Below are 23,072 nucleotides of genomic sequence, written 5' to 3' on the forward strand. Positions count from 1 at the left end.
ATATTATTTATTTTACTGCAAAATAATTAGAAAAATAATACTTTATACAGTGAACAAGTACAGGTTTAAGAACGAAAAAACTGTGGACACAAACTAAAACGAAGTGATAATTGTATATAATATATTTATATTACAGTGCAACTTTTTTCAAAAGAAACGAATGTTATATTAGACATAATTGTTTCCTTATTTTTTCCAGTATTTGCTGCTATAATGTTAAAGAAGTACTTTTGTATAGTGTCATTAATAAACAAAACGATCTTAAATTATTTTTTATGTATAACATGCATTTTTTTAAACTTTATAATAAAAATCTTAAAAAAAAAATTAATCACCTAATAAAAACTTAATTAATGATATGAAACTGAGTATATTTGATTTATCAAAAGATTCTAAAAATTTATAATAGTGATATTTTTTGTAGGATTCGCATTTTTTTATTGTAGCAAAATTAAAAAAGTTATAAACGTGTCTTTTTTAAAATGGACCGTAACTTATTTGTTTTTTACTTTTATGTGAATATGACACTTTCTGTAAAAGTGTTGTTTGGGAAAAAAACACACATTAAAACTAATTTTTACTTAAGCAAGTTGCTTTTAAATTTTTTATAACTGATTAGAAGTGATATTCAATCAAACCATTTGAAACTGATTTTTTTTGAACAGAAATTTAACAGTGTAGTTCGTTTATTTTAAATTAGTATAATAAACAGAATTTTTACTAAAACATTTAAAACTCTGATGTATCTTAAAGAGAATGTATAAGTTTGCAAGAATAAACTCTTGATAAATAAACAATACAGTGGTTTGAAATATGCAGTTGATTAAAAAAGGCATTATTCTGTTTTGAATAAAAACAAAGCAATAAATTAAAACAAAACACAAACAAAAGTTATGTCTTAAACAAATCCGAGATCCATAACTTTTAACGAGCTTTTTCCTTTTGAGTTTAATGTTGTTGCTGAAATTAACAAAAACAAATTACTACATCTAGTTTAACTTTCAAAGTTTATATTTTAGCATTAACTTAATTTCTTCAAACTATGTACACACATTCTAAAGATAAATTAATTTTAGTTAATAAAAAACTGTTTTTTTATCTTAAGTTGTATTACAATTAAAAAAAAAACTTTTAAAAAAATGTAAAACATAAAACAGTAGATAGGAAAAGATATATTTCAAAACTATTATAATTTTTTAAAAATCTAAAAATAGATGCATAATCTTCCAAATAGCCTCAAGTTTAGTAGCATAAATACAATTAAAAACTTACTAGAAGCTGAAAAGTTTTCATCTTTTAACTGTTTGCCCAACTCAATTTCGAGATAATCATTATCATCATCATCTTCTTGTATGTTCAAATTTTTCCACAATTCTTCATTATCATCATCTAAATTGCTTTCTTTTTCTACAATTTATTAACTTTTTATTCAAACAACTGAAAATACAACTTTATATGAATAAAAACAACTAGCTGCTATTTTTTTAAACAATTTTTCACTGCAGTTTGTAATTCAAAAACATATATATATTATATCCACTTTGAAAAGGTAGGTTAAAGTAAGATATTTTTTTTGTCGATCGACTTTTTAAGGTTTTTTGAGAGTAAACGGATAGCTAATTTTTAAACCTTATGTACTTGTTTATTAAGTTATAGTAAAGTTAAATCACAAAAATATTAAAACTTTAGAGTTTTAGAAATTCTACTATTAAATTTTTACTAAAAATGATAAAAAATTGAGAAAACATTGATTTTAAAAACGGACAAAAGAAAGTTTCGAAAACTACATGAGTATTAGGTTTTACTGAATGATTTAAATGTTTAGTCATACACTCTATGACAAAAGTTTTCACTTTTATAAGTGATTTTTTTTTTGAATAAAATTCTTAAGTAATAAAAAAAAAAGAAACTAACCTCTTAGTTCTTCCGATTTTGTTTTGGCGAATTGAGCAATTTGATCGTCTCCGCAATCGGTGGCAGCAAAATAAATATCGTTATACAACTCCCATGAACCAATGTCTTTGGCAAGTAGTAACGCTTTTTCAAGTCTGTTATGACGTAACAAATGGTGGAAGAAGCGCCTCAGATAGCTGAAACAAGATTGTTTTTTTATTTATTTGAGAATAAAGGAAACATATACAAAACTAGTTTTATCATTTCTTATCAAAAGCTAAGTTTTCATAAACGTAGGAAATATTCATTTAATTGAAGTTTAGTAAAATCATTATAAATTTGAATGGAAAATTTTATAAAATCTAGGAAACGTATATTAATATTACAAAAATGCATTTAAATTAAATCGCCTAATACTTGTAGAAACATATAATAACTGAAGTCTGCCAGTTGTAGTTTTAAACTTTAAACAATTTCGGTTATGGACATAAAACCAACGTTAAACAAACCAATTCAAATTGTAACGATGTTTTACCACAATCTCATCATTGATTGGTATCGAAGGGGAGTAAAAGCATGCAAATGTTTGTTCCAAATACTCTAAATTAAACATACATGTTAAATGTGTAAGTTTTTGACTTAAATAATTTATTGTGAGCAAAAACTTAAAGTAATAAATAAAAACCTTCGGTGTCAAAAGCCATAGGGACTTCCTTCAACAGTTCATCAGCAATCATTACTAATATGTGGCAGGCAACATTACCACTCAAGTTCCAGTTTAATGACTTTAAAACATCTATCGCTTCTTTAGCCTGAGTTTGCAAAAAAAAAACACTAAAGTTAAGTATTCTAAATTTTAACAGTTATAAAACTTTAAAGATCTATGAAGTTATAATAACACTTATTTTTTACAACTAAACTAAGTAACATTTACATACCATAGTTTTTTTTTTTAACATTTGCACACAAAACAAAACTTGATCTTATATATCAAAGTATTCTCCGAACCAATTGACACTAAAACGTGAAACCAACTTTAAATTGATCAAGGTACATGCGCACTAGTCTTTCATTGGTGAGTTTTCCATGAAGCCGCAGAGATGCGAGCGGGCCTCCGTTGAAATGCAGCAAGACCGTGCTATGAAGCGAACTCGAATTAATCAAGGTCATATCGGATAGCCCATTGCCGTTCGCTATATTCTCATACAACTGTTTGAAGTTGAAGTTATGTTGAACTAGTTACAAAGCATTCTCACTAAGAAGCTGTATTGAAATTAATTTTAACAGGATTTTTACAGTTTACTATCAAATAAGTAAAATCTTACAAAAATCATCAGGTATACGATACACTTAAATATATTAACCAAGTAATCAAATAATCATAAAGTAATCATCAGATTAATAAACGACAAAAGTAATTAGTAACAGTTAAAAACATTTAAATTTATTTACGTTATAATTGATCTACAGTAAAACTAAACATAAATAAAATGAAAACAATCCTTATAAAGTAGTACGAAAATAAAGAAACAGTATAGTCAAAATCTTTTTGCTTACATAAACAGGATTGCCACAGATCAAGCTGAGAAATATTTCCTGACTTTTTCCTGACTTGTTACTAAGATTTTCCTGACTTTTCTAAATATTTCTCTTTATTTAAACTTACTTTAAAATACATGATCAAACACTTAAAACTATATAGAACTTTAAATCTTATATTTAGAAAGGTTAAAACAACAGTTTTTTTTGCTGAATTCAATCATCTAACTTCCATTACATCAATTGAACTATCTACATACCTCTTTTATAACTTATTTTACAAATTTAAACAACTTTGGAAAAAATACAAAGAGGTAAAGTATACACATCAACTTGTTACATAAAAAACTAAGCTAACTGCTTAATTATAAAGAACTCAATTATTTACTTAAACAAAAAAAACTTTGTTACTAAAATTATGATGGATAAACTTTTGTGTTCATAGCACAGTATCACTATGGAAGTGTTCTTACTACAGATCATCAATACTAAAAAGCTTACAAAAACTGCTTGTTCAAGCAGGGTACTTGTTCAAATATAAAAGAAAAATTTTGCAGTATTATAATGGATATTTTATTAATTAATAGATGAAGGCAATTGGAAATTAAACATTGTAAATTGTAAATTTTTCGGAAACTTTTGCAATTTTTATCTGACTTTAAAGGACCTTAATAATTTTTTTACCATTTAAAGCAGGGTTTCCCAAACTCGTTTACTAAATCGCCCCCTTTTCAGAAATTTGAAAAACAATCGCCCCCTACGATTTTACAAAGTAGTTTTTTTTTTTGAGTACAAACTTTTGAGCCAAAAACTTATGTTTAAAATGTAATTTAGTCTGGTACTTTTTTTGCACGCAGATTATTAAGATAAAACAAAAAATAGTTGTATTAACAGTTTAAAATTCCTTAATATATAGATTTTTTAACAATAATAAAAAGTTAGAAAACAAAATTGAGTTTAAGAATCTTTTAAATGAAAAATTTGAAGTCATTACAAATAGAGACCTCAAATCTATACTCTTTTAAAACCAAAAAAAAATGTTTTGAAATAAAAAATTTATTAGCTATCAAGATTTTTTTAATTTATACAGATTAATCAAGTAATAAAAAAAATATGTCAAATAAATTTCAAACTAATAAATACTTTAATCACTATACTATAAAAACTTTTAGTGTAATGTAAAACGACAAATATAAACTACAAAACTAACCAAGTCAAAATAAAACTATTAACAGATTTAAAACATAAACCATTTAATAAATACAGTAGACTTCCGCTTGAGTTCGCACTTTGAACAAAATCAAAAAGGGCAAACTCAAAAATTATTACTTTTTTTTTTACAAAATGAAAAATTTAAATATGTTATATGCAATAACATTATGTATAAACATGAAATCAACTAAAAAATAAAACAAACATTCATTGAAAAAACTAAATCTATATAAGCAATTAATATTATGTATTTTTTTTTGTTTTATCGATACTTAGTTAGTAATAGACTTTATTTAAGTTTAATTAAAAAAATATAAACGTGCACTTTTTTTGGGTAAAAAGTGCAAACTTAAGAGGAAGTCTACCGTAATTAGTATTTATTAGGCATTATGCATACCTGTTGTAGAATAAATAACTTAAAAAAATGTTTTTTAGAAAAAGACTACTTAAATACAATACAAACCAGGTTAAAAAAGATGTGTTTTAAAAGGTCAAATAAAATAAATAAAACTTTCATAAAATAATGTCTGCTACTGAAGTCTAATATAATGTGAAGGATGAGGTTTATGACTGCTTGCAAGTTTTTCTAATCTAATTCTTAATTAGTAAAATAAAGCCTCCTTTACAAACATTTATATTAGATCTTTTGCTCAAGATTTTGATAACTGAACTGAAAGCTTTCTCAACAACATAGCTAAAAGGAAAAACTATAAACAACAATCTAATTTTTTCAAATGATTTGATACTTTTGCTTTAGTTTTTGTTGAGTCCAAAAGCATTCATATCGTTCTTTGGAAAAATTTACTTTTAGTTTAAGGTCAGTTTGTAAGTCTGAGAAGAATTATTGTAAGTCGTTTAGTCCAAAAAGATCTGCTTCGGAGGAGTCCATACTTTTATCTATATAATAGCTTTTTTGTGTCAAATCGAAACTTTACTAGTTAATATGTTCACACTGCTATAAATATTTGATTTTTTAGGTTTTTTTTTTGACTAAATTGTCAAAATCCAGGTTTTTCCAGGTTTCAAGGTAAATTGGCAACCCCGTAAAGATTTTTTCTTAGTCTGACTTTTCAAAAATAAGTTGGAAATATCTTGAAGTGATATTTAATAATAGATCACGTAGATTTTTACAAACCATTTATGATTTCAAATAACATACAAATATGTCAGGTTATAAAATGGTGAGAGGGATTCCGATTGTCTCTGATTTGTGTAATTGTTTAATAAGAAATATATTAATGAAAATATGTAACTTACTTAAAAGTAGGAGTCATAAGTACTTGATCTTTTTCTCTACATTTTACATAAACGAAATAAACTTTTTTGTTTAAGTTGTACCTTAGGGTCAAATATTTAAGCAAGTTAAAATTAGTAAAATAGCAAGCTAAAATTAGTAAAATAGCTAGACAAAAAGTAAAAATTTTATGACTGCCCAAAATTTTAAAATCGCCCCCTTTTCGCCCCCTTACTAATTATCGCCCACCCTTTCGCCCACTTACTAATTATCGCCCCCCGATTTATTAAAATCGCCCCCAGGGGGGCGATATCGCCCACTTTGGGAAACCCTGATTTAAAGGCTTTAGAAAATGAGGAATTTTGTAAATTTAAACTGACTAAATCTGACTTTTTTTTTTAATTTTGTCAAATTTCCTGACTTTTCCAGACTTTTGTCACTTTTTAAGTTTTTCCTGACTTTTCCTGATTTCCTGACTTTTCCTGACCTTGTGGCAACCCTGCATAAAACAGGTTTCCTTAACAAAATACAAATGGCTTCTAATTCAATTAAATCGAAAACATTACTACAAGTTTTAATAATTTTAAATCTATTTAGATTATAACTGTTTGCACAAGTTGAATTATTAACCAAATGTTCTGCAACCCTAGAATTGTCTTCACTTCTAAACCACTATTTACAACAGGTGGTAAGGATCCAGTATCAAACTTAAATAGAAGTATGGTAATCTACCAATACAGCTGCTGTTGTAAAGCACCTGTATTGGACTAACAATAAGACATCAAGGAAAACAATAAAAGAGCATGTACCAAAGAGTGTAGAGAATTTTAGCTTTTCAGATAAGAAAGACGATACACCGGTCAAAGTTTTAAATGCATCTAAACGTTCATCTATAGCAGAACATTTGGTTAATATTCAACTTGTGTTAATCTTGTAGTTATAATCTAAATATACTTAAAATTACTAAAACTTGTAGTAATGTTTTTAATTTAACGAAATTATAAGCCATTTTTATTTTGTTAAGGAAACCTGATTTATGTAAGCAAAACGATTTTGACTATACTGTTTCTTTATTTTCGTAATACTTTATAAGGATTGTTTTCATTTTATTTATGTTTAGTTTTATTGTAGATCAATCATAACGTAAGTAAACTTAAATAATTTTAACTGTTACTAATTGTTTTTGTCGTTTATTAATTAGTTGATTACTTGGTTACTATGCAAGTTTGTAAAATCTTATTACTTGTTACCTTTGTACTCTATTGATGAGAATTGCTCGAAATGTATTTAGTTTTATTGAAATTGTGTGTCTTTTATTTCTTGTTGTATAATTACTGGTCACTTTTGTTTCAATATTTGAATATAATATTAACACGAAATCATGATATAATTATTAATAATCATCAATTAAGAACTTATAAATACTTTTAAACTAAAACTTAATAGTACGAAATCAATACAATAGCTTTCTATATAATTTTGAAGCACCTATAAAAAAGTATTACAAAACTTTACGTAATAAATTAGAAACTGGCAATGCCTAAATTCATGTTGATTCATTTAGTAATTTATTGTTTATAGAAATCGTTTGATTTAAACTTATCAATCTTATTGTCTGAAGTTCAAGAACTTAATAGATAAAAATTAGCATCTACCATTTAAGTGAAGTTTGAAAAAGTTTGGTAATCATATAACAAACATTTATACTGTATTAAAACCTATCGAGATAAGTATATCATTATTAAAAGTACGTTTTACAAACTAGTAACAATGTTGATTTGTAAACACAAGTTAATCACAAACATTGATTTCTTCTGTACTGCTTCCATGAAAGTCAGTGAAATTAACTCTGTTCAAGGCAGCATCGAATATAGAAATTTCACCTTTTCCACTCGCCACCAATACACAGTCTTCCAACCACAAAAGCTGAAAGTACCTTGTTACTAATATTGTGTGTTGAGTAAATCAATTCTATTTAGGATTTTAAGATTTAAACATCAATTTCCCATTACTAAATTATCACAAAACAACTTGTAATTTCACAAAAGTATCATACAATATATTAGTTGATGTCAAACAAGTTTGTATCAATTACATATCTTTTGTTATTAACATTTAGGAATTCAAGTTATTTATAACTTACTAGAAAAAATATATACACATTTACTGGTACAAAGAACTATTTATTAGATCAGTTAAAACTTATATTAACTTTAAAAAAATTATGTTTGTCTTTATTTTTTATTTTTTCAATTCTTTTGAAGAACTGTGTTTTTTATGTGTGATGTTTAAACATAAATAGGGCTACAGCTTTAAAACAAAACAGCAAAAAGAAAACCTTGTTAGGAACTAGTGACTTAATTTTAGCACTAATCAAAGGTTGCACATCATCACAAACAATTGTTACGTCATATATCAATAACTTTCCATCACTGCAGCCGACTACCACCTTTGTATTATCTCTAGAAAAAATATTATTAGTGTAATTAATGGTTTTGACAAATTTAGTTTGTTTTAGTAGTTAAATAATTCTGCTTTTTAAAAGTCTATTTTATTTAGTTGCCAAATAATATTTAAGTAAAGTATATTTTATTTAAAAATAGTGAATAACTTATTAATGCAAGCAGATATTACTCCGGAATAAACTTCGCCATTTGGCAATTTCAATTTTTTCACGCTCAGTCTACTTATTTGCAAATTTGACGTTATCTCATACATAACGTAACTCAACAGATGTTCACAAGAACTTTTATTTCTTGGTCGTTCGAGTGTCAAAAACTGTTTAGTATTTAATTTCAGTTTGACAAAAAAAACTATGTTGTTTTTGATCAATTAAAAACTTATTCTGTAGTTAAAAATTATTATTATTATTATTCATCGAAGACAATATTTGTCTGTAAACAGAACAATTTGACTAAAACTTTTTTATTCAGTTTTTGACTGAACATTTTAATTTTGAATGAAACTCGATAAAACAAGTCCAAGAAGAAACTTAAATCAAAAATGTAGTTTAAAAAATCAATTTTAAGATTTTTTAAAGGTAACCCAAGCGAAAATTCATCAATACACTAATATTACAACCATGAATTTCAAAAAAAAAATTAAAACATATCAAATTATAAACTTTTAAATACAGTAATTAAAGTTTAAATACACAGAAGAAAAAACTTGATAAGGCTGTTTAAAAGTTAATTAGACAGGTATCCTAAATTAAAAAATATAATTGATTAGACTTTTATTGAATGTTATTTCAAAAGAAATAGTCAAAGAAGAAACTAATAAATAATTTTCTAAAACTATAATCATAAATTGTAAACATTTCATACATTTTTTTACCGTTCATTTAAAAAATATTTATAAAGAGAGAATTTTTTATGATTACTTATTTTACATTTTCCAGTTTTTTTAAAGTAAAATTTTCATACTTTTACTGTTTTTAATATTTCATTCTTGCATACAAAACATTTAAGTTAAAAATCAAACTTAAAATAAAGATGCGTTAAATCTAAAAAAACTGTGTTCACTTACTATATTTTTTTGAGAATCATCAAAATGCAGATAAAACAACTCTTCTGCAGTTAACAATGTAGACATTACGTCAAACCTAAAATTTATAAACATTTTTTTTATCTTCAAAAATAAAAATTGATCTTTCAATTACTTTTTCACAACAAAAATTTGGAGTAGAATAAAATAACACAAGATTTGGTATTAAAAAGATAAAGCAAACCTGAAGTTAGTGCAGTCTATCAGCACGACATTAACTTGATCTTGTTTTGATATATTCTGTAAAAGTCTGCCCAGCTTCCACCAGCAAATTAATAAATCATTTGTTTTGTTATAAACAAGTCTTCTGTTAAGCTCCTTTGAAACTGGACCTATTTGATTTGAAAGATTTACTAAAATATTACTTTAGTTTTTTTCTAACTAAGAGAATAGTTGATGGAAAGATTACAAGCAAGATGAAGATTAATTTAAGCTAAATAAAAAGTAAAATGTAATAATAATAATATAAACAAAATACTTCACTTAACTAGATAATTAATTTTTGTCAACATATTTTGGGTTAATTGTAAAAAATTAATTAAATCATTTATTTACCTTGATTTGTGATTAATTAACAATAATGTTTAATATTTTATTATAATTTTTTTTTGAAGACATCCAAATTTGTTTTATCGAAAAATTCTTCAATAGTAAATAGAAAAATCTTTGTAGTTAATATATTTTTTTTTGTTAAAATCTCTAAAATTTGGCTTTCCGGCAACAAACTTTCAAAAACAAAACTTTCGTTTATAGTACCTTTGATAAAAAAATTAAGCTTCAGTCTAACTTAAGTTGTATATATACGTTTAAGAAATTAGTTAAACGTATTGTAAGTGTATTGAAAATTAATAGAACTATACTACCCACCAGGAATGCTTTTAAAGATAGGTTTATTGTCAGGTTTTCCGAACATAAATGCAACTTGGCTTGACTGCAGAAAAGAAAAACTTGAATGATTTTCACTCAAACTAGCTGTAAAATTATATACTTTTAATTGCAAGAAATAAATATTTATACTTTATGCATAAAAGAAATGTGACTTGGTGCATGATTATAATCATTTTAAGTTATAAAGAAAGTTTAAAAAAACTAAAGCGTTTAAGTGTTACTAAATAGAAACGTTTTTTGAGCTAAAAATATACTTAATACCTGTTTATATTAGAACTAAATACTATGTACTTGAAGTACTTACTACTTATAGCAATATATACTAACTAAAAAAGACGTTTTAAACGCAAATGAGTTTTCAAACAATTTTCTTAAAAACATGCATTCAAATAAAATTTAAACGCATATTTTAAAAATATAATGTTTTTAAAAGATTACTGAAAAATATTTTTTATTAACAAACTTACCTTAAAAAATATAAATCGTAATTGATTATTAATATTTTTGAAACATCTATGTTTGAAACTATTAATACACAGCACAATATAAAGGTGATTTTTGATGAATAAATATAAACTTTGCATAAATAATTATTTGTAAAATTTCATTTATACCACTAGCAAAATAATAAAAATAGTTATTAAAAAACATTGCTGTTACTTAGTCAATAAAGTTTACTATACTTAGAATTCACATATATCAACATTTACTATAAACTGTCAATGTTTAAGCTTTAAAAAATTTTCAAATATTATTTTTAAAATGTACAGTTAACTTCAGTTTGGGTGAAAACTTTAAATCATAAATAAAGAAGTCAATATAAAATATGTCCACTGAGATTATGAAATAATTTAATTCTAAAATCTTATATCTTATTTTAAAAAGAAAACAACATACTTGAAGTTGTGGGTTTTTGAAATATTTCATTGTTTAAAACTTTTTTATAATATGACTAGTAGTTTTATGAGTTATCTCTTTACATTTATGTAGATATATTTATACCTCATAAAAATTTACATTATAAAACTGTACTGTTGTCTTTAAATAAAATTTAACATCCAGAATATATTTATAAATAAGTTTTTTTAAGTATACTTACTATTTTGCTACTTGACATAAAATTTGGTATTTCAAAGTATAAAGAAAATAAGCAGTTTGTATTTATTTACATATACTTATAGTAAATGATCTAATACATAAACACATTTTATACAAAACTTTTAATTTACACTGATATTTAAAGACTCTGTGGAGCTAAACATGTTTTATGTGCAGCAAAACTCTGTCAGTTTAATATAATGGTGAGCACAAAAACAAATGTTTTCATTTTTTCAACTGTTTTTGTTAACTTAATTGTATAAAACTATAAAATCTAAACTAAATTTAGTACTATCGGCGGAAGCAACACAATTAAAATTTCCACATTTAAATTAAAACAATTGTGACCAATTGTAAGTTATTTCTTTTAATACATTTTTTTACCTTCATTTTCACGTTTTATATTTTCAAACTTAAATTACTTTTTGACACAAAGGCAAAAAAACTTTAAATGTACAAAATATGGCTATTTTAGGTAAAAAATAATTCTCATTATTGTATTTCTTCATTATCATCATAGCATTATTAATTAGAACTTCAGCAACACTGTTTAATATTTTTTAATTTCAAGTTTCTCTTTGAGATGTGGCCTTACTCTTTTTATAGTGTCTAAGTTTTAAATTTCATGTAACCACTCTAGGTGGATCAATCAAAAAAGTTTACAAAACAAGACCTGAAGTGATAGATAAATTAGGAGGCAATCTACCACTTGAGCAAAGCAGTTTATTTAAGTCAATTTTTCTTATATCATCACCATCATTTGAAACTTGAATTGTTGCTATCAAGCCATTGCTAAAGACAATCTAGCAAAAATAGTTTGTCTATTAGAAAAAAAATATTACTAGTTTAAGTATCATTACTTTTGTCAGTATTTATCTCAATTTATACAATAAAAACTTATGTATAAAATATATTGAAGTATTAAAATAATTTTTATAGTTTGACGTAACCTTATAATGCATTAAATCCCAAAGATCCAGGAAAGCAAAGCTTGTGAGAAAATGTAATAACTATTTTATTACAGAGACATTAAAAGTTACAACAATGTTTTACAGCCTTTAAAATACTAACAACTCTATAGAGCTTTCAAGTCTGACAGTGTGCATAAAAATATATTTCAATACATAATTCTCCATTAGGTATTTTTTAAATTTACATTGATATTCATTTATGCCTTAATTAGTTTATATAACACCAGAGTTGCCACTATTTGAAGTGAAAAAACAACCTGGCACAGTAGGCTTGTAACTTTAAATAAGAAGAAAGATGTTTTGAAGTTATCTTTGAAAATTAATGGTCAGAAAGCCAAAACTCTAGCACATTTAAGGTCTAAATTTGAAATTTACCTACAAATAAGCTACGCCAGTTGGCTTGAGGCAATTCGAAGAGGTTTCTAAAAATCATATTTTGATGTCTTTGATGCTAAAATTATTTGTGAAAGATAAATCTCTTCAAAAACATGTTAAACTAAAGATATTTGGTTTTAGTTTTCATAATTTTATATATACATTTCAAAATTTCATTTTATGAGTTTAATTAGTAGTTTAATAAAAAAATCTCATTCAAAATAAAAAATGTATATGATTTTTTTTTTCATTATTTTGACCTTAACTTAGTAAACCTCAGATGATTGTAAAAAATCAGATAACAGAGATAATAAAAGTGCATATACAAAATTAACTCTCTGATTTTTCAAATTATAGTAACATAACAAAAACTGTTCCTATTTTACTTTTCATATACCATTTTAGCCTATGTGACTGTGTATAGATGTTGTTATTAAATTTCTAAATTACTGTACAATTTTTTTTTGCTTAAAATGTTGTTTCCTACAAAAACATCTTAAAAAAAAAACATTACTTAAAACTTTAAAAAAAATTTATACATTGTATTTTACAGTTTTCTATTTAATTTTACTTGAAGAGGTCGCTATTTTTTTGTCATCAAAACCTAGTTGTATAAAAAATATTTAATTTACACACCTCTATTTAAAGTGTTTATATAAAAAAGCTTAATTTTTTATTTTAAACAATTATTGTTGTCAACTAGTATCAATTACTTTTAATTTAATTTTAAATAGTAAATCAAATGCTTACATACTAACCTTGATAATTTTATTGTTGGTAGTATCAAAATGAGCAACATAATGTAATTGAAAAAACTGTTCTAAATTTTTTATTTGATCTCTGAGTTTATCAGGTCTGGTGTTTTTTGGTTTCCATACTTGTTGTCTACTTATATTAAACTCTTTCTTCTGCAGTTCTACTTCGGAACTTTTTGTTGACTCTTTCAAACTTTTATCATAGTATGAATTGTGTGATAAGTTTTTTTCTGTTTTATAATACAATACAACTTTTTTATAATAAAAACAGTTATTTCTTTTTAAGTTACAAAAATGTCTTATTTTTTATGTTGAAAACGCATTGGGTAAAGATACTAGTAGATTAGTTTTAATACTTATAAGCTTAAACTCAAAATAACTTATATTACTATTAGCATTGTAAAACTTAGTTTTCTAAAACCAATTTTTTAGAATTTTCAAGACTATAAATTAGATAATTGTCAGCATCAAAATTTACTCTATTTTATTAAGCTCGTGCTCAAAATAAAACATAGCTCTTAATAAGTTATTGCCTATTTAATATTTTTTAAAACAGTTAGACAAAATATAAAAATATATATACTATAACTTCTTTTAAAAACCTGGTTTCATTAAATATTATTGTCTTATAATTACATATTAAATGGGTTAAATCTTAACAGTTGTAGAAATACTAAAAAGAACTAAACTAGCAGTATGTAAAATAAAGCTGAAAGTTAAAAATATAAACATGAATATTCATACAAAATTTTACATTTATAAACAATATTGTTGTTCTTTTAACAAAAGCCAGCTAGAAAGCCTCATTAAAAAAATTGAGTACTTTATTGTTGCAATGTTTATACAGTCACAAAAATATAAAAACTAAGATTGAACCTAACTCTAAATTATTACTAAAAGCAACAAAAAACTAACTTTATATAATCAGAAACTTAATATCTTTATTTGTTTAATACTTATACATTTAGTTAAAACAGTAAAGTATAATTTTCTTTTTTCGTATACAAACTTATAAGTATCTGTAGTAGAATTTATAAATTTTACTGAAAGATAATTTCTGTAGATACTGTATACACTTAGCAAGGTTGCCACTCTTTTATACAAAAATATTTCCTGAGCTAATATAACATTTCAAATTTTTTCTGTTATAGTTGTTGTACTAGTTGCATTTTTATGTTTTTAATTTTATTTTTGTTAAGTAATAATAACTAGTGAATGAATTGATTGTTTTAAATTAGAAAGAGAATTTAAACACATTTTTAATAGTTTATATTTATTTCAAATTCCTAAATAACAGTATAAATTTTTGCTAGAAATTTGGTTCTGGTTTAAAACAGAAATATTATTTAAAATTAAAAGTATATTGTAAACCTTGATTAGTTGTTTAGTAGTCAAATTTAATAACAATAAAACAAAAATTAAATTAACTTTAAATGATCATAATAGGTAATTAAACCTACAACTTAAAAAAAAAAAGTTAATTTCTTAAAGTTATTACTTCATTATTAAGTGATTATGAAACATGAAAAAATAAACCTCCAATGGCAATATTTTAGTAACTATATAACTTTTACCTGGACATTTGTGATGAAGCAAACTCCATATTCTGTAACTAAATCCACAACTAGCCATAGTACTATTTCACATTCTTTAGTTCAGAAATTTTTAAAGTAGCATTTTCTGTTGTAGGGAATTATCGAAATCTTTTATGGTTTCTGTTGGTGATAAATTAAAAAAAGAAACAAATATTAGCATCTTTTAGTGTGTTCGACGGTCCACCACAAAGTAAAATGTCGAAGGAGATTTCTTTTCTATACCTTGTTGAGTTTTGGAAAAGTTATATTTGCTTTGTCTCGTCGTTTTTCAATAGTTGCTCAGCATACTAAACATAAAAAGTTGTTAGTCTAACACAAAGTTTGTATATGACTTCAAAATTGTTAGAACACTTACTTTGAGTATTGCTAATTGAACGTCGTTAACTTGTCCCATTCGCAAATATTTTTGATTATACGTTTTGTAGCCTATCTTTTCCATGCATGCTAGCTGTGCTATATATTTTATTTTTTCTTCGTCATGGTCTTCTTTTTTATAAGGAATCAGCACAGTAAAAAACGTCTTACTTTTGTTGACATACTGTAAAATTTTATTTAAAACTTAATTTATTTTCGAGATAGAGACATAATATTTAAAATGAAGTTTAATATATAATTCAAGATTCTGCTTGCAAAGTTTTAGAGTTATTTAAGCAAAATTGTAAAAGATAAGTGAAAAACAAGAACAACGATCATTTCTAAAACAGTAAAAGTTAAGAAAACTGTGTTTTAAGCTAATTTTTTTAGGTAATCAAAGTTACATTTGAAAACTCTGTAACTTAATTTATTTTCGAGATAGAGACATAATATTTAAAATGAAGTTTAATATATAATTCAAGGTTATGCTTGCAAAGTTTTATAGGTTTTCAAGCTTAATTGTAGAAGATAAGTGAAAAGCAAGAACAACGATTACTTCTAAAACAGTAACAAATACTTTATTTAATTACAGCAAACAATTTTAAAGAATATGAAAGCTAGATTGGCGGAAACTTATTATAATTTATACTTATTATTATAAATGAAACTTATCTTAAAATGATGTTTGATTTTTTTTATAACTTGTGTAAGATTCGAATAGCGTTTTTATGCTAAGCTTATAAAAAAGTTCGCTAAAGTTTATATTTTGTTTGTTTATTATTAATAGACTACATTTTTATTAATTTATACTTTTACCAACATTAGCCAAGTTTTACTTTGGCCAAGCTACTGTTATTGTAATTACTCATGCGGAAATTTTAGGACTTTTTTTACTTTAGCCAACTTTAGCCAGTTAAGATCACAATGAATATAAGTAGTGTAAGTAAAATTTGTAAGCTATTTACAATTTTTTTTTTTGATGTTTGGTCTTCTGAATGAATATTTTTATAAGTTTAAAACCCAGTACTTTACACAACCAGACAATAAATATCATTTTCACAGAAATATGCAGTATTAAAGTTACAACTGTTGCTGGTTACGAATGCATATTTCCAGCAAAGGAATTCGGTCATTCTTACAACTACTGCATAAATGATTGGCAGGAATATGGAGATAAAAAGTCATCACTCAACCCATGGTGCAGATATGACCCACAGACCGCGATTACGTTTATTTGCCGGACACACCTTATTGTTGGGACGAATGCTACGGTAGTTTTATTGAACTGATTTACTTTAAACTTTATAACTATGATAAGTAATATCTATTTTAGGAATTTTTTTAGTGAAGTTTTTTCTGCAGATCAATATACTTAAAATGCTTTAATAGACTGAAAGTACACTGTGCTTAATAAATGTTCCTTTTAAGACAAACAGTACAAAAAAAAAACTTTGCTATCATAAATTCTTGCTCTTTTATACTAAAACTAACACCACAAGCTCATGAATGGAAATTTGAGTTTGAAGAGAGCGTCATATCAGAAGTTACAGACGATCGCAGTGCGAGGCTGTACAAGTTTGTTCCAAACAACAACTTATTCCCCGAAAAGTTTCCCACCATGGGATGGAACGGTTTCGAAAACGTTGCAGACTTCAAAACAAACTTCACCGTCGTGGAAAGCAGCTCGGCTTTAACCGGATACAAGGTTTGTGACGCCATAGTTGTAAATTTTATTTTTTCATGGCGGCTGTTGGCAAGGTTGTGTGTTAGAGTTTGGGTCTACGCGTGGTATTTTTCAAGGGTTCGCGGAAATTTTGCAGCTACCTAAGAACTCTTTATTTAAGTTTTAAAAGAAAAACTATTTTAGCAAGACAAAACTAATACAACTATAACATATGTAAACAAAGGTTTATTTAGAAAAAAATACTTATAACAGTTTTATGATATTGTAATAGGTATTTATTTCAGTTGGAGCATCTGCTCTAATGCTCCACCCCACACGACGCCCCTGGGTCTAAGTAAACGGTAACTGTTATAATATAGCGGTAAAACAAGCCTTTCAGAAATATTCATGATTTTTAATCTCTTTAAACATAAAAAGTAGTAAATTTCTTGAAGTCCATCTTTAGTAATTTATCAAGTAACTTTGTTTTTTGAACAAAATAGACTTTTCTGAAGCATTTTAGGTATTTAATGTTAATTTTATACACTTAATTTTTATTTTTTGTAAGTTATATATCCACATAAATTGATAAAAAATGCTTATGGCTTGCCCAATTTGCTTTCGTATAAGTTTAGTCAGAACTGTACATAGAACGGCATTGTGTAGTTTTTAGACAACGAAAATATTTAAACAAGACATTGTTTAATTAGTACTTAAAAGCTCTTAAACATACTAAATATTGACTAATTTAACAGTAAATTGAAATTTATATAGTATTTCAATAGTTCCAAGTCTTTTTTGTAAAATACTTCCTAATTGCACAGATTCTTGTACCGACAAAAGGCTTTTTTGAAAGAAGGATTTACGACGAATCGTTGGAGAATCTCAGGTAAAACAAATTAAACAATAAAACAAAAGTCAAGCTAAATATAAAAAGCATTACAACCGGCTAATGATGATATATTATTATAGCCACTTTATGTAATTCGGTCAATACAGTTTAGAATTTAGTTATACACTAATAACAGCTGTTAGAATTTATGCAGGCAAATACTCGCGCCTTTAAAGGAAGAACTGATGCAAGGTATTGGTGGGTGAGAGATGTCAACGGTAACAACAAAGATTACTGCATCGCGTATGACGTCAACGACGACTACGTATATTTGGAGAAATGCAGCAAAGGCCCGTTGGCAATTGCAAGAGAAGAAAAGGTTTAAAATACAGTTCATGGTTGCTTTAGATCAGGGATCGGAAAATTGCGGCCCGCGGGCTACTTTTAAGCTGAAAAAATACTTTTATTAGAAAAATCGTAACAAAAACTTAGATAAAGGCTCTATATTTATAAATTACTAACCGATTGTGCTGTATCATTAGTTATTTATCTTTGATTTAAAATAGTATATTGAATTACTACATTTATTTAAATAACAGCTGCCCTCGAAAGACATTTTTCAAAATAATGCGGCCCGCCACTCCAGCATTAAAGTTAAATATTTTTAAATAAAAATAGTAAAAAAAGTTTAAAAAAAGTTAAAAAAATATAGTTTATGATAAACAGAATTTAAAACTTTCATTATAAACTTTCATTTTTACTAACATTTAGTATGGAAGTCTAAGTCTACTTTCTAAGACTAAATTTAACTTTATCATAAGTTAATTAAAACATGTATACTTCTTTCAATTTCTCTTTTATGAAATGTTCAAAAACTAGCGATAACTTGAGTAATGTATAAAATAAAACGACCTTTAAAACATATAATTTGGTTATATAGTCTATATTTTATTCCAAATGAAACAATTCCATAAAAAAACATGAAAAACTTATTATTTTTATTTAATTTTTTTAGATTGGAGTTCCACATTACAATCCTTCAAATGAAGAAATAAGTTTGTAAAACTTACATTTCTAGTTCTATTAAAACTATATGCTTTCAAAAAACAGAGGTCTCAAAGTTATATCCACTAAATATAGTCTTAAAAATGGTTGTCGTAAATACTAGAAATAAAAATTGTTAAGCTATCAGAATACTTATTTCAAACTACATAGTTATAGATCACAACTAACTGTTTTGTATGAAATATAAGCTTATTTTGTGCTTATCTGGTTTATGAAAAGTATCACGTTTTTTTTTTGAAAAACCGCGCCAATAACCAATTAAGAATATAATCGAACTTCAAACAAACCAACAACGTACTTTTAAAATTTCATGTTTTTTAACAAGATGTGTTACCACAGTCATTCGCGACCTTTCGATTCGCACGAGGCAAGGGTGAAAGTGCTCGTTCCGCATGAGAGAGCTCGACCACAACTACTACACGTGCATAAGCGACAAAAACGAGTACGGAGACAAGGGACACGGCTGGGAGCAGTGGTGCAGGATCGACACGCGGGACGACAGCTGCAGGAACATTAACTACAAGTTCGGAAACTGCCACAGTTGGTTGTTTAAATGTCGAATGACTTATAATTTATAGGTGAAAAAATTGATTACGAAATTTAACTATATTTTTCAAACTTTTCAAAAAACTGGTTCCGAGTTTTGTTTCCCATTCTCGCTCTTTCAAGTGCAAACGTTTCACACGCCAGGTTACAACTACACGGTGGAGTTTGCGCGCGACGTCAGCAACCACGTCCGCAACTGTGACGTCACATCGAGGTCCGTGATCTTTGACGTCACTTGCGACCACCGCAACAGGTTGCGACCACCGCAACGCTTAAGTAGTTGTGGAGCTAGTAATAAAGAGCATAAAAAAGATGCCTCAGGCGTATTTAAGGGTTGTTTTGAAACATACACTAGGCATTAATTTTTTTTTTTGAAACTTACACTAGGTATTCTGGAGTTAATGACGAGGTGCAAAAAATGATCCTAGGTGTTTCAAGGGTTTTTTTTTTGGATTTACACTAGACCAGGACTTTCTAAGTTAGGGCAATTTAGAAAGTTAGTGGGTCATAAGCTGCAAAAAGGGGAGGGGGGGAGCAAAAGTCATCATTAAAAACTTATACTTGATATTCTGGAGCTGGCGATGAAGAGCAAAAATAAAAGGTTTTATGATAATAAAAAGAAAATTAACTGAGGGGGCCATTGCTTTTTTTTATTTCTTTAAAGAGGGCCTTATGAAAAAATATTTTAGGAAACCCTGCCCTAGACATTCGGCTCGTCTGCAGCAGAGGCGTTAACAAAAGTTGCGAAAAAAATAGTAAAAAAAAGGTCTGGGAATCAGTTTGGTTTCAGGTAGTTCACTAAACTAAATTTAATCTTTGGATTAAGCCATCAACATCCGATGGTTTTAACAAAATTTAAAAAACTTTATGAGTTAAAGTTATATTCTTAGTTTTTAATTAACTACAACAACGAAAATTTAAAAGTGTTACCTATGAAAAAAAAACATTGAGGTAGAAATTATGCGGGAATCTGCTGAGTCTTGGTGTTTTTGCTTAGGTTGCGGTGTGAACGCTTCTGTGCAAAAGTAAATAACTATGTTTGGAGTCGACTGGTACAACAGCTCATCGTGACTATGACTGTCTGATGAGTCCTATCAAGGATGAAACCAGCTCTAAGACTCTCAGACAAAATGCGGGAAACTCTTTTAAAACTATTCAATGAACACTGAATCAATTAAAGTGAATTGTTTTTTTTTTGAAGCTAGAATTCAAGTATGTAGTTTAAAATTTTGTTGTATAAGTTCAGTGTTGGTCAGCCTCTATTATTAGTTACTCAAAGTTGCTTGAAATAATTTTTTGAGTGACCAAAGTATTGAAAAAAAAGTTATTATAAAGGGTCGAAGGTTTTAACACAGAAAATATTTTGAATATATGAGTAATTTAATTGTTTAATTTTTCTTTTCAAAAGTCAAAACATCTCTGTTTTTAATTTAAAGAAAGTCTTTACTAAAAAGTACTGTGAATAGTTTATAACATTTAACGTATAATGAATCCAAGTTATTGATATAAATTTCTTGAAATAAGACAATAAACTAAGTCTAGTTTTTTTTGCTGAGCTTTTTAAATGGACTAGTTTTGATAAAAACTTACTTGAATATTTTACAAATAACTCTAAGAATAAAAGCTAAAAAGTAATTTAAAATAAAACTATAATTATTAATTTTTAATACTTTCGCTATTTTAACGACAGAAATTTTTAGATTGTACAAATACCTTTAAATAAAGTGACAATGATAAAGATTTAAAAAAGTTAGATTTCGATTTTTTTAAATAAAAATATTTAAAACTGTTTTAAAGTGAATAAGCGAATACATAAAGTTAAGTGTTTAACTTTCTGTTGTTTTTATTGATTAGTGTGTTTAATTGAAACTGTATTTGAGTTTTATCTTTTACTATAATCTCTAACTGAGCGTTTCGAAGAGTCAATAGCAAAAACATTGCTTAAAAATTTAAAATTGTTGGTTTTTCTACGTTGTTAAAATAAATGCAAACTAAAACGGTTTAAAATTGATATTTTAATGTTTTATAACCAACTACACACAAAATGCAAATTAGTCAGACAACAACTTTAGTTGTTTAAAGGTAAAAGAAAAGTTTTAAAATATATTTTATTTATAGTTTTGTAAAAGCTTTATTACACTAAAGTTCTAGCAGTTTAATAATGCAGTAGCTTTAAAACATAATAATTAATTAAAAAGGAACATGTTATGCACACCAACAGGGAAGTGTAAACAGGGAAACAGTTAATTAAACAGTTTAAACACTTAGTATAAAATACACGCAAATTCGTTAATAAATATTGGTGTTAAAACTTCGAGGGATTTTGTTGACTATAACAAAATGAAAATATTTTTGTGTCTATCCATGGTCTGTTTTAAATAAAGTGTTTTGTTTTGTAAATTTTAAATTGCCATTGTACTGCTTGTATTTAATTTAGCAATTTTTCGATATTAACTAAAGTTTGTTTGGAAAGTCATACGTTGTATGCATTTTTTTATGGTTTCTAATATTTATGTGTAAACTAAATTTAAACAATAATGTAGGTTTTTATTTTCAACTGATTTTAGATAAATTAAGATTATGGTCTTTATTGTTTTATTTTTCTGGTATACGTTTTAAATATATTAAACATATGTTATATACCAGTGGCGTCGCGTGGTATTTTTTTTAGGTGGTGCAGAATTAAAAAAAAAATCAATTATTTTAATAAAAATATATTTTTACTGTCAAGTTTGAAAACAACTGAAATTTTGCTACACCTGAAGATAAGCTTTGCTTTTAGGGGCATAGGGGGGATAAAATACTTTTTTCACAATTTAATCTTATTTTATGTAGTTTTTACTAAGCTACAAGATGCTTTTTACAGATTTTAAAAATTCAGTACATGTTTTAAGATATAGCCGGTCAAAGTCAAAGGCAACAAAAGGTTCATAATGGGAGGCACAAACTAAAACAGTGTTTAAAAAATGTTTTAACCCCCCCTCCTCCCCTTTATGCCCTTAACATCTACTTTAGAATTATTTTACTGAAATTACTTTATACAGTTTTAATTTAACTACAAGTCATATTTTATCAATATTAAAAATTCATAAAAATTTTTGAGATATGGTAATTCACAGTCAGAGGTACAAATGAATCCTTATTTTTATAATATAAACTCAAACAACAAATAAATCAAATCACTAAAATCATATCTTTTTTTTATAATTTGGCCTCAAAATCTTTAGATGCTTCTTTTATAAAACAAAAAAATTGCTAAATTAGATATTTAAAACACCAAAAAAAAAAGTTATAACAAAAGTTTTTTTTTGTATATATAAAAATATATATTGATACTTAAAAATTTAAAACTTCTCTTCATCAAAAGTATAAAATTTTATAAAAATTAGGATGAAAAAGTTTAATTTAAAATTGTTTTAAAAATGATGGAGAATATAGGTTTTCAGTAAAATTGTATTTTTTGCTGTTTTGGTTTGCTCCTTGTATAATAAATCATTGTACTCTCT

The 23,072-nt window shown here is 26.0% G+C and overlaps 1 protein-coding gene across 1 annotated transcript; it reads right to left on the bottom strand.

The window, feature by feature from the left end:
• Positions 1-371: 371 nt before the first annotated feature.
• LOC145836103 (WD repeat-containing and planar cell polarity effector protein fritz homolog) lies at positions 372-15,134 on the bottom strand. Its single transcript, XM_082943909.1, has 15 exons — positions 15,086-15,134; positions 13,515-13,741; positions 12,084-12,213; positions 10,292-10,396; positions 9,609-9,756; positions 9,407-9,482; positions 8,490-8,656; positions 8,217-8,340; positions 7,682-7,804; positions 2,929-3,102; positions 2,579-2,705; positions 2,403-2,493; positions 1,915-2,090; positions 1,273-1,407; positions 372-960 (listed from the first exon to the last, which is right to left on the bottom strand). Exons 4-15 carry the CDS (start codon positions 10,335-10,337, stop codon positions 899-901), a joined length of 1,449 nt encoding a protein of 482 aa, XP_082800035.1. The 5' UTR covers positions 10,338-10,396; positions 12,084-12,213; positions 13,515-13,741; positions 15,086-15,134; the 3' UTR covers positions 372-898.
• Between the last annotated feature and the right edge of the window lie 7,938 nt (positions 15,135-23,072).

This window comes from Thalia democratica, chromosome 5 (genome assembly GCF_965202585.1).
Source record: "Thalia democratica chromosome 5, ktThaDemo2.hap1.1, whole genome shotgun sequence".
Taxonomy (NCBI): Eukaryota; Metazoa; Chordata; class Thaliacea; order Salpida; family Salpidae; genus Thalia; species Thalia democratica.